General features: G+C 25.8%; 1 protein-coding gene across 1 annotated transcript; it reads left to right on the plus strand.

Moving 5' to 3' along the window:
* Positions 1 to 35: 35 nt before the first annotated feature.
* LOC100202656 (uncharacterized protein CFAP97D2) lies at positions 36 to 13636 on the plus strand. The gene is made up of 5 exons (XM_065788689.1): positions 36 to 255; positions 5799 to 5879; positions 11533 to 11706; positions 13024 to 13077; positions 13251 to 13636. The coding sequence occupies exons 1-5, from the start codon at positions 163 to 165 to the stop codon at positions 13422 to 13424; spliced, it is 576 nt and encodes a 191-aa protein (XP_065644761.1). The 5' UTR covers positions 36 to 162; the 3' UTR covers positions 13425 to 13636.
* Positions 13637 to 14302: the final 666 nt, after the last annotated feature.

The raw sequence follows: 14302 nt of genomic DNA on the forward strand, positions 1-14302 counted from the left end.
CTTTGACGCTTGCTGTAACCTTGGAAACAGACAAACAGTTCGCGCACATTAGAGACACGGCGAAGGATAGAAAAATTAAGTTTTAAATAGTTTTTAACACTTTTTTTTTTTAATAATATAAATCGTTAAAATTAAATTTTTTTTATAATATAAATCTATAATATGCATAGAGCGTATCAGCCTATTACTCCAGCACATAATAAGTTGCTTAAAAAACGTTGGGATATGACCAAATATGATATTCATAGAAAAAAGGTATTTAGTATTCATTATTATTATTATTATTCATTATTATTATACAAACTTGTTTCATATAATGTTTTTCCAACAGTAAGAGATTTCCAACAATAAGGACATAATTAGCTCTTATTATGAAAATCACCAAACAGTGAAAAGGGTAGGAAGAAGAAATTAACTGATTACAGGCTCTTAGTCAAGAAGAGGCAATGTTGTCAAGTTGTAATAAAGGCATAAATATAAAAATGATAATTGTTATAATAATAGCAATGATGATAATAATAAACTTATTGTTCATAAAATTATTACTATGATTTGTAATTTAGAGAATATAATAATACAATGTGAAAACACATTGGATCTATTTTGTGTGGATGTATATATATATTTTTTAAGTGTTCTTATAAGTAACTATATTTTATAATACAAATATTTAATAAATTATTAATCTCTGTTAGAATCATTATAAATTCAAAAATGTTACATTCTTTTAATTATAATACTACTTTTAATTATAATTTATTTTACAACTCATCATCTAACATAAACATTCTTTTAATTATAATACTACTTTTAATTATAATTTATTTTACGACTCATCATCTAAAAAAAAAATCTTTTTCAAAATCTTAATAAACTTGACAATGATAATATTAATTGTAAATACTATGATGCAACAGAGTATAAAAAAACTATTAGTATTGGTTCAAAAACCTATTTACATGTAAATATATCATTCCTGGCATATTACCTTGAGGATCTAAAACTTCTGCTTTCCCTTATGAATAATTAACCCAATATCATTGCTATATCTGAAACTTGCTTTAATCACAACAAAACACTTAGAAATGATATGTTTAAATCACTTTAAATGGCTATGTTTTTAAACTTACTGATTCTCTTTCTAGTAAAGGAAGAACTCTTATATATATAAAATCTGAGTTAAAGTATAACTTAAGATCTGACCTCAAAATACAGAAAAAAAAGAACTAGAATCAACCTATATTGAAGTTTTACTGCCATCGGAAAAAAATATTGTTATAGATTGCATTTATTGCCACCCATGTATGGACACTAGTGAGTTCAAAATCACTTATATACAAAACCTACTTGACAAGTTATCACTAGAGAATAAAAATATAGTTTCTTTAGAAGACTTCAACATTAATCTTTTAAAATATGACTCCTGTAATGATGTTTCTAACTTTCTAGATCTTATGTGATCTCTCTCCCTCTTCCCATTAATTACTCAACCAACCAGAATTATTCCAAAACCAAAGGCTCTCATGGATAATATATTTGTAAACTTTCACACTCCAAATACTAAATCAGGTAACCTAACAGTTTCCTTGCTGACCGTCTTATTCAGTTCATATCCTTTCCATGCAAGAACTTAAAGCAGTCTCATCCCCAAGTATATCATAGATGTTTTAAAAATTTTGATGAAAACAAGTTTCTTAAAGACCTTAAAGAAGAAACAGATTGGCTTTCAATAAACCAACAAGGGAACTATGGTGTTAATAACTCTACTTCTAAGTTTTTGGATGCACTTAAAAGATTACTTGATAATCATGCCCCTTTCAAAATGTCTACCAAAAAATTTAAGCTAATAAATCTTTATCAAAGCCATGGATTACTAATGGAATCATTTCGTCAATATAAATTAAAAATAAGTTGCACAAGAAGTTTATAAAATGTAAAAATGAGAATTTAAAGCTACCATACTTTTCAATTCAAATATTATAAAAATCAAATTAGTAACCTATTGTGATACTCAAAAAAGAACATAATACTCAACCTACTTTAATGAAAATCTAAATAACCTTAAAAACACCTGAAAAGAAATAATGAGAATTATTTCTATTAAATCAATAGAGTGCTCAATGTTCTTAAAAGAACAGAGCAATTGTATATTAGTAGAAAATCACTTAACAAAAATTTTTTCCATTTAACACTGTGTTTCATCAACAAAGATTTATCAGAAAAATTTTTCTTTTATATATATATATATATATAAAATTTATATATATATATATATATATATATATATATATATATATATATATATATATATATATATATATATATATATATATATATATATATATATATAATTCACCTCCCCAAGACCAAGAAGGCCACTACAGATGAGGAGGCTACTTAATTGTGCTTATAACCTTAAATATCAATAAATAAATATAACCTTAAATATCAATAATAAAACTATTACCAGGGGTTAAAGTAGAGGGCAACATAGGGGAATGCCATTCTTCTTTAGCTAACAAATCAAAAGTTTCGCTCAATAATTCTTTGCAATCATTCCACCTCGTTTTTGAGTTGTTTTTTTTTTTACAATGGGATTGTCCATAAATTATGTAACGCCTAATTTACCTCTTTAAAGTAGTAGATCATTTTCACTTTGTGCGCTAATTTTTATTGAAGTTAAAGAGCTTTTTTAATTTTTGCTAAAATTTATGACTAATATTAAGTAGTAGTCATCATGCGAGATCTCGAAATACAGCAAAAGTGATCAACAAAAATACACCTACAGCAAAAATTTAAAGGAATGATTACGCACCCGAAAGGGCTATTCCACATCTCTTTGAACAAACAATTGAACTTTTTAACATCCTTCACTTGATTTACTGTTCTACTTTAACCCCTGACTATAACTAACAAGAAAATAATTACAAACGCATTTAATGAATACTTCTCTTCAATTGCAGATAATCTTGCTAAAGAAATTATACCTACTAGATTTCACTTTAGCCACTATCTAAAAAACCAAAATCTTTATTCTTTTTTTATATCCCCAGTTACTTCTCAAGAAATAAATGACTATATTTCCCTCATGAATCCAAAAAAAAGCACTGGACCCAATAGCATTCCTTCAAAAATCTCAAGAATTGAGCTTCCCCTTGAGTATTATAATAAATCAATCTTTTCAATCAGGGATATTCCCTGACTTATTTAAAGTTGCAGAAGTTGTTCCAATTTTTAAAAGCGGCTGTAAACAAGATCCTTGTAACTATTGGCCTTACTTTCAAATATAAGTAAATTAATTGAAAAGCTTTTGTACAACAGGTTACTCAGTTTTTTAAATCTATCAAATAACTTATATAGTTGCAATTTGGATTCCAAAAGAAACATTCTATTAACCAAGCACTCATAGCTATAACTGAAACCATACGCAAAGCTTTGGATCAAAAAAAGTTTGCTGATGGTACTCGAAAGTACTCGAAAGTGCATCATTTTGTTGATGACAGCAACCCCCTGATTGTAGATAAGTTTTTATAAAAGCTAAATAAGTACCTAAATATGACCTGGCATCACTGGTTCCATGATTGTGATCAAACAAAGTATCTTTGAATGTCAAAAAAACTGAATTAGTTTTATTTAAACCTCAAGGCAAAAAAACTACTAAAAAACTTAATTTTAGAATTAGTGGTCAAAAACTAAATATTTCTATAAATTAAAATATTTAAGCATATTATTAGTTGAAAATTTTTTGTTCATTCAACAAATTAAATCTATATCAAACAAACTAAGTTGAGCAAATGAAATGCTTACAAAAATAAGGCACTTTGTGAATTACAAAACCCTTGTGAATGTTTGGCATGCTATTTTTAATTCCCATTTACGCTTTGGTTGTCAGATATAGGGACAAAGTTCATCCATTTATAAAAAAAACCTTAAAAATCTCCAGAATAAATCATTAAGAATAATTCACTTTCCACCTAACAGTTTTAGTTCTGACATACCATATAATCTTTCTAAAATTTTAAAGCTTGATAAACTTATCTACTTATCCAATTGTGTACTTGTATAGGACATTATCCACATTAATATGCCCAACTGCTTCACTAGTTATTTTAAATTCATGACTGATATTCATAGTTACAAACTTAGATCTGTATCTTATTGTAGCCTTTCTATGCCTTTAAAACAAACACGTAAGTAAGATCAATAAAGTATCAATCAATTCACTATTGATGCTCTCTTCCCATTAAAACCAAAAAAATATTCACTAAAATGACAAATAGAAATGCCTTCATAACCCATGTAAAAAGTTTATCCTCAATAAAAATAATCAATGAACTATCATTTATGCAATCACCCCCTAGTTATTCTCTATGACTAAATTTTTAAATTTAGTCATAGAGAATAACTAGGGGGTGATTGCATAAATGATATTATTATCTATGACTAAATTTTTAAATTTTGACAGGTTGCTAATAATGGGAACAAAATCTTTAAAAGTATATCAACCTGGGTCTCAAAAAAAGTGAAGTATTAAAAAAAGATATTTTTAAGCAAATATATTTGTATAAATCTATCATTTTTTAATTCAAAATCAGAAAATGTTAATTTTTATGGGGTTTTTTTAATTGGTTTTTTTAAAGATATTATTATGTAATCTAATTATAATTTTTAAGTTTTATACCATTTTGCTTTTTTAGTTACCCATGTTGACATATTTTTAAAGAGTTTTTTAAAAATAAAATTAGGGACCTATCAAATATAACGTTGGACAGCCCTAATATGCATAACCTTTAAGTATATTATATGTATGTGTGTGTATTTATTTATATATTAGGTTGGGGTGATAATTACTTTTATTGAAAATTCCTCCTGTTACACCCCCAGATTTTTTCTATATAATAAAATAACATCAAATTTAAAATTTTTTTTGAATGAAAAATATTTTCAGGGGTCCCAACTTTCTCTTGAATATTTACGTGTCTCTAATATAAAAAAAAAGCAAAATGGTATTAAAAATTTAAAAGTTATAATTATTTTGTTTTAAATATTATAAATATTTTGTTTTGAAGTGTTTTTTAACACATTGTTTTTTTGGTGCTTTCTAACACAAAATATTTTGGAGGTGTATTTTTGTTACATCAAAAATATTAGTGGTGTTTTCTACCATGTCAAAAATTTTGGTCAAGAATATGATGTAATCATAGTAATTTGTATTTCATTAGCCATGTTTTCATTAACCATGTTTTCATTAGCCATATTTTCATTAGCCATGTTTTCATTAACCATGCTTTCAGATTTAAATGTTAAGGTTTCCAAAACTAAATCTTTTCTCAAAATCGTTTTTTAAAACGTTTTTGAATTGATTTAAAAGTCTTTAAATCAATTCAAAAACTTTCGACTATAAAAATAAAAAAGAATTTTCAAATTAGATTGTTATGCTGTAAATATTTGTATCTAATTAGTTTTGTTTTAAAATACACAACAGTTCAAACAACTTTCAAAAACTTTTTACTTGCACTTGAAAATTATTTAACAATTTTTTATAATAATGTGTTTGCGTGCACACCATTATTTGCTTTTTTCTACTTCTAGGCTTACAGTTTAACCCCACCCTCTCCACCTTCTTTTTTTTTTTAATGTTTTAATATACAATGTATATTTACTATATTTTCTTTTTTTCAAATTTTATCATGTCAATTGCAGTTGTTATTATTTTTTTCATTATCACTAAGTATTTAAAACTTTTTTTTTTAACTTTTAAAGCCTAATGTCTCTTTTTTATTATATGTGTTTTTTAGGTTTATCTTGCTCGACCAGTTATTGACAATCATCCTCCTAAAACTTATGCTCATCTTCAGTGTAAATTAAAAAAGATGCAGGTTGGTATTTATCTATTTGAATCTGATGTTTTATCACTTATAAATTTTATGGGCTTTACCTAAGATGCACAAACTCAGTAAAGATTCTTCTCTACCACCTTTTAGACCAATTATTTCAATAATCGGGACATATAATTATAAACTTGCCAAATATCTTTCTGATTTATTTTCTCCTTATATACCTAAATTTTATTCCACCTGTGACTCTTTTTCTTTTGTTGAGGAATTAAAACAAGTTGATATAACTAACAAATATATAGTTTCCTATGATGTTGAAAGCTTATTTACTAATATTCCACTTAATGAAACTATAAATATAGCTACTGATTTATATTTTAATGATGAAACGTGCTTATAATATTTTTCTAAAGCTCATTTCAAAAAATTACTTCAAATCTGAACATCCAGTTCTCATTTCTTATTTAACAGGAAATATTATGATCAATTAGATGGCATTGCCATGGTTTCTCCTTTAGCGCCAATTTTAGCTAATACTTTTATTGAGTTTCACGAACAAAAATGGGTTACTAATTGCTCTTCCTCCATACCGATTTTCTATAAACATTATGTGGATGATATTATTGCTATTTTTAATTCAGAGTTTGAAGCTCAGGAATTTTTTACACATCTTAATAAACAACATAAAAACTTAAAATTTACTATGGAAAAAGAACAAGATAATCAAATTGCATTTTTATATGTTCTTATCAATAAGTCTGTTTTACTTTCCACATCAGTTTATCACAAAAAAACAAATACTGGTCTTTTACAAAAATTTTCCAGTTTTGTTCCCTATTGTTATAAAATTAGTCTTACACGTTGTTTAATTGATAGAACGTAAAAAATCAACAACACATGGCTAGGATTTGATAAGGACATAAAAAATCTATCTAATGTTTTAAAAAATAACCAATATCCACCTAAAATAATTGACACTGAAATTAAATTATTTGTTTATAAAAAGTTAAATCCATCTGTGATAAATACTATTGATAACCATAATATAAGATATTATAAACTTCCATTTGTAGAATTTTACTCAAATTTTATTAAATCTAAAGTTAATAAAATCATTAAAAAATATTGTAAAGATGTTATAATTAATTTAATTTTCACTACCAACAAATTACAAAACAGTTTATGTATAAAAGATCCACTTCCTAAGCTGCTCAAATCCAATGTTGTTTACAAATTTTCTTGTGCTGGATGTAATGCCAGTTATATTGGAGAAACCTCCAGACACTTAACAACAAGGATTCATGACCATCTTACAAGTGACAACCAATCTAATGTTTATAAGCATTTAATTTCATCTGTTATTTGTAAAAATATAAGTAGCTATAACTGTTTTAAAATTTTGGATACTGCTTCTAACAAAAACAACTTGAAAATTAGAGAAGCACTCCATATTAAATGGGAAAACCCATCTTTAAATAAACAAACTGTTCATTATAATATAAATTTGTTTATCTAGTTTTTTTTTTGTTTTTGTTTTTTATTTTCTTATAATTTTTTTTTTTTTTTTTTGCTATTTACGGTTTCATAATTTGTATTATAATTTTTATTGGTTTATAACAGTTCTATTTGTCTGTTAATATTTCTCTGTTCAAATTTTGATTTTATATTTATATCCAGAGTTTTTAAATTGTAATTTTATCTTTTGAAAATGTAGTATGTTAACTACGAAACATGTCAAGATTAAAAAATATCGTGTTTTTCTTTAAAATATGTTCACATTTATTGCTATTGCGTTGCTCAAGAAAAAAATATATATATATATATAAATATATATATATATATAAATATATATATATATATATATATATATATATATACATACATATATATATATATATATTTATATATATATATACATATATATATATATATGCATATATATATATATATATTTATGTATATATATATACATATATATATATATATATATATATATATATATATATATATATATATATATATATATATATATATATATATATATATATATATATATATATATAGATAGATAGATAGATAGATAGATATAGATAGATAGATATAGATAGAAAGGTATAGATATAGATAGATAGATATAGATAGAAAGGTATAGATATAGATTGATAGATATAGATATAGATTGATAGATATAGATATATAGATACATTTGCCAACTTTTATTGCTCAATTATTTTCATACAACTATTTTTGGAAAGAGAAGAACAAAAGAATACTAATTTAAAAAAAGATTGTTGCCCCAACCCAAACTCTTTGTTGATGTAGCAGAGCTCCATATATTTTCCTTCTCCTTGCATATGTATTTATGCATCATTTGTAAGGAAGGTTGCATGAACTTCCTAATTAAATGTTATTCTGCGGTGCTCTGTGATAATGCCATTAGGACTTCTTGGAGCACCTAAATAACTAGTTCATTATATATATATATATATATATATATATATATATATATATATATATATATATATATATATATATATATATATATATATATATATACATATATATATATATATATATATATATATATATATATATATATATATATATATATATATTTATATATATATATATATATATATATATATATATATATATATATATATATATATATATATATATATATATATATATACAGTGGTGGCCAAAAGTATGGAAACTTTTCAAAAATGCTTTTTATTTATTTATAAAAAATGTAACACTTACTACATATTATGCATATGTTTATTGAAGTCGTAATACAACTTTTTAATAAAATAAAACATTTTTTTTTAATTAACATATACAAAAAAAAATTAAATTTTTAAATAAGGCCTGGTCATAAGTATGGAAACTTATGACCATTTTAAATGTTCCCTTGCAAACAATAATCTACCCATCTTATTTTTCTTAGAAATTAACGGTTTTTTGACAGCCACTCTTCCAAATAAGCCCGCATCATTTAACCTTCTACGAACTGTCATGTCAGATAATAAAACTCCATGCTGTTCCAAGATTTCTTCTTTTATATCCTTTGATGACTTTCTAGGATCTTTTGTAGAAGTATTTTTTATAACTTTATCCAATCTTTTTGTTGTTTTTCTTGGTCTTCCAGGTTTCATTTTCACTTCCACAGTTCCCCTTTCTTTGATTTTTTTAATAATTTTTGAAACTGTACCTTTTGGAACTTGAAAATTTCAAGAAATATCAATTCGTTTATTACCGTTTTTAAAACACTCAACTATTTTATTTTTAATATCACTAGAGTAATATTTTCGCAATGCCATACTGATTAATATAAAAGTAAACTATGATGAACTAACAAAGATGTCAATTCTAACACGTTTTAATTCTAAATGATAGAATTTGTTTATGTTTAGTGACAAGTTTGAACAAGTTTCCATACTTTTTGTCCAATCGAAATTAAGAAATATTAGTATGTAATAAAATGTCTTAGAAAAGACAAGTTCAAACTTGTAGTATATATAAAGTAGACTATTGCAAGTACACTCGGGTTAAATAATTTTGGTTTTATTTAATACAAATAAAAAGAAATGTAATTTTAAAAAAGTTTCCATACTTTTGGCCACCACTGTATTTATATATATATATATATATATATATATATATATATATATATATATATATATATATATATATATATATATATATATATATATATATATATATATATATATATGTATGTATATATATATATATATGTGTGTGTATATATATGTATATATATATATACTCTGTCATAGCCAGCCAGTATTAACTTGATGCATTTGAGTTCTCCTTAGTGTCTGCACTTATTTCTCATTGTCATCTTCTTTCTCGTTATCTTTTCTCGTAAGAAGTTGTCTTTAAAAGTCATAAACGTTTTTACTCACATCAGTATCTTGCAGTTAAGCTTCCCTAAAAATTCCTGTTGAGAAAACACATTCATTCTGGGCCTAGGTCTGGTTTACTTAACTGATACCAAGCATCCTTGACTATAAGTATGGATCCATGATGCTTACAAGCTAGAGCAAAGTGTGACCTTTCCTTTAAAATTATAGATTTTTTTGTTGCTTCCATTTTAGGCCTGTTATAGAAACATGTGCTAACACCAATGCCTTGATGCATTTTTCCAAGCCCTAATTTTTTCTTGCTGGCAAATATACTTGGCTTGCTCTTCTCTAGTCCCTTTAGGTTTTCAGTCTTTTATCTATTTTTTCCTCAGTGTAGGGTGTTGCTCCTGAAACTAGAACATTAACCAAATGTTTTAGTATATACTTCATCATTATTTTATTTCAGTGAAAACCAACAAATTGAGGTTTCAGCTGTTGAAACTTATTCACAACTTGTTCAAAAATAGAAAATTGAGGTTTTAGCTATTAAAATTTATTTACAACTTGTTCAAAAGCAGCAAATTGAGGTTTCAGCCGTTGAAACTAGTTCAAATGTGATAGTAGACCGATAGAACTTTTGGCTCACAATCAAGAGGTTAAAGATTTCAAATCCACCGTATGTCTATGGAAGTATGTGTGTCTATGGACCGCACTCAATTTTGAAGTTTAGGATTGAGAGAGTTACAAATAAAAAAGTTTACAAAAATAATTAGTAGTCTTCTTGACTGTAGTGGCCTCTGGAGCCACTACAGTCAAGAAGACTACTAATTATTTTTGATTTATTAAAAAAAAATTAAAACAAATTGGTTTTCTACTTGATTGATCTCTGTTCTGTCTAGCATAGCTAAAACATTAGAGGTCAACCATGAATTTAGGAAATACAACCTCTAGAGTTTCAGATTTTCTTATTTTTATTTGATTTATTTTTGCTCTTTTCCAATAACCCTTGTCATTCTCATCTTCATTTTTCTTTATTGCTACATTTTTTTTTTTCATCTTTTATGTTGATCATTTTGTTTAAAATCCAGATCATCTGATGTTTGTCCTCTTTCTTACTCTCTTTCTTACTCTTTCTGGACATTTTCTGAAATTTTCTATAAAGTTACTATTCTCAAATTATTTGGGCAGGCAAGAGTATAGACAAAAAAATGCTGGTATTTTTGTTATTATTTTGTGTTAATAATATTTTTAATAACAACAAGATGTAGCTGGTTTATCAAGGTAATAGTTTTAATTTACTTTGCTACTTCTGCTACTCTGTTCACAACTATGGTTCTGTAATCAACTATGCTAGTACCTTCCAGATAAAATTTTAAATCTGATAAGGTTTTGTTAGAAAATAGCAGAGTTTAATTGGGTAGAATTAGTAACTTGAGTTTTCAAAATTTATGCTTCATAACAGTCTACAGTTACCAGAATGTAGATATCAGTGGTCTTTATAGTGGGATTTTTTCTATATTAGTCTTTGTAGAAAATGTTTAGCTTTAACACTTAATCATTATTATACAACATTAGGGGGCGTGTAAGAGTTCTTTACAGATTTTAGTGTCTAGATCATGTTAAATTCACTATGTAGTTCCTGCTTTAAAACTGTATAAATTGATCCAGTAATAGGTTTGATAGTACATATTGCAAGCGAATGCAATATGTCCTTTGTACTATATAGTTGTTTGTCACTAGTGCGAAAGCTGTAATAAATCAAATGAATTCTTCCTGAAGCCTTCCTATTATTGTTAATACTATTGTTACTTTTATTATTATTATAGATCGAAGAAGAACATTTAGCAACAGTTCAAAGAGATAATATGATATTATATCATAAGATGAGTTTTATTGAGAAAACAAAAGGCAGTGTTGATAATAGGAATGAATACGAACATAAAAGTTTAAATCAATCAAAAAGACAACGAGAGTTACATAGAGTAAACCATGAAAACCAGGTAAACTTAAAAATTAATTTAAAAAAAAAATTTTATTTAATATTATTAAAGCATATATTTTATTTTTAAGTTATTAGTATTGTTTTGGTGTTATAGTAATGTGTTTCATTTCAAAAAGCTTTACATATTAAAAATTATTGGCTTCTACATTAATAAATTTATTATTTTTCCAAATAACTCAAAAAAAGTTTTCAAACTTCTCCGTAACCAACAGTTCAAAAATTTTCAAACTTCTTTATTACAAATGACTCAAAGGTTTTTCTATTAGAATGTTTCAAAGGTTTGACTTGAAAAAAAACCTAAAATGTCAAAAGTCAACTGGTCCCAATCAAGTTAGTCCTAGTTTTTTAAAAGAAAATATTTTTATCATTGTCATATCATATTTTAATATACTCATATAAATAAATTATGTATTCTCTCTATTAACTTTAACAGTAGCATGTATGTGGAAAATTATTAAAATAGTCCAAACAATGATCCAATTGACTATATGTCAGCATCTGAACTACTTTATAAATAAAAGATATTGATAGTGTCATTCTATGTACAAGAGCAAAGCAATTTATGTACAAGAATTTAAGTACTTGCATGTAAATGCTTCTTGACAAATGTTTCTGCTAACTCCGGTTGTTACTTTATTCTTATCACTGATCTTTTAGATAGCTTAATTGTTTTAAATGTCTGAAGCAAGGCTAGTGTATTGAAGTGAAACTTTTGAATGATACATCAAAATATTTAAGGTCACTCAGAATATATATTTTTAAAAGTTAGAACCTGATTAGTTTTGAACTATTTCTAAAAAAAGTTCAAACTTGCATACTGATGCAAGAGAAATATTTCAAAGAGTTTTTGAGAATGAATCTGAATATTTTGTTCAAAAGTTTTGCTGGTGAAGGCATGTAAATGTGTTGGTGAAGGCATGTAAATGTGTTGGTGAAGGCATGTAAATGTGTTGGTGAAGGCATATAAATGTGTTGGTGAAGGCATGTAAATGTGTTGAGGGTGAAACAAATAACGATAGCAATAAAAAAGAAAATTTTAGAATAAAGATAAAAATTATGGAAAAATAGTTTTTTTTATGTATAATAATATCTTGAGGTTGAGCTGATATAGGTATGTTAATAGGTATCAAATCAGTACATACATCAAGAGTCACATTTTTAAAAATCTCTTGCGATTTTAAAAAATGCGATAAAGTTAGTGTGCATGATAAGGTGTTAACATTGTTTATTTTTAATAAGCGTTTATAGATTAATGATATTTATTTTTATAATATGTTAGTATATCCCGATTAATGTGTGTCATACATGTTTTTAGGCCATTATAAAACGAATAGTTGCCAAGCAACCATTTTACAGTCATTTGGATTTTGTGAGTTATTATTTATAATTTTATTAGTTTTGATAATTTTTAGTTTTTTCTTGCACATGTTCAGTGCAAACGAACGCCGTTTGAGTGTTGAGTTTAAATGTCTTACATACTTGAATAAAAGAATTAAACCTGTTTGTTTGAGCCTAATAAATTTAGTTACTTTCTGTTTTAAGGAAGAAGACTGGCGTACAAACCAGCAATTTATGGATAATATAGCAAAATATCCTCGAGATGTTATTAAAGACACTAAATCAAGAAATGACGATAGCCTCGATTCAAAACCAGTTGATTTGCCGGGTTTTTTACCATCTTTAATAACAATTCCCTCTTGCAAAAGAATGCACTAGTTTATTGGAAGAAAAAAAAAATGTTTTATTAATTTTTTTTAATAGATTTTTAAATGGATTTTTTAGTGAATTTTTAGATGGATTTTTTAAAATGGATTTTTGGATTTTTTAATGAATTTTTAACGCATTTTTAATAAATATTTTTTAATACTATGTTAAATAGAACATTTATTTTTTGTAATATATTTATTTTTGTTGAAAATTTTTAATAATTTAGTTTTTTTTATGTTTAATCCTTCTATAATAATAAGGTTTATTGTTTAACTTAACTGTAAACATTATCTCTAAAAATCGTGTCAAAAATTGCGGTTCTGTTTTAGCGTTCATTTTTTGTGATATCTAAACATCGAGGTCTTTCTCTTTTTGTTTCAGTGTTTCTTGTTATTGTACTATAAACGCATCTAAGTTCAGATTCCGACTTATCCGATTGCATATATTTCGTGTGGCTTCGGCGGGTGAGCGGCCCGGTGAAAGTTATAAACCAGGCGGTGTCTTTCATGGTGTTTATCGTCGTTCATTTTTTTTAGATACACAGAAGTTTCGAAATGAAAAACTAAAATTTTTATTGGCTTGATAGGCTGTTTCATGCTTTTTATATGAGTTGATTAGCTGTTTCACGCGCTTTATATGCTGGTAACTTCTATAGAAAAACTGCTACCAATTTTAGTTTAATCGATCTAAAAAACGCTTTAGTTTCAACTTTTTTCAAAGTTTTTAAAAATTAAAATTACCTGAAATTTTTTAGTTGAAGTCTTGTCAATCAAAGTCAAGAAAGCGATCCGCCACGATAACCTAAAATAGCTATTTTTTTAAGATTACCATTTATTTATAGTGGCATCATAAAAACATTTACGATTTGAAATTTAAAACTGTAATAT

Source organism: Hydra vulgaris, chromosome 01 (assembly GCF_038396675.1).
Source record: "Hydra vulgaris chromosome 01, alternate assembly HydraT2T_AEP".
In the NCBI taxonomy this organism is placed as follows: Eukaryota; Metazoa; Cnidaria; class Hydrozoa; order Anthoathecata; family Hydridae; genus Hydra; species Hydra vulgaris.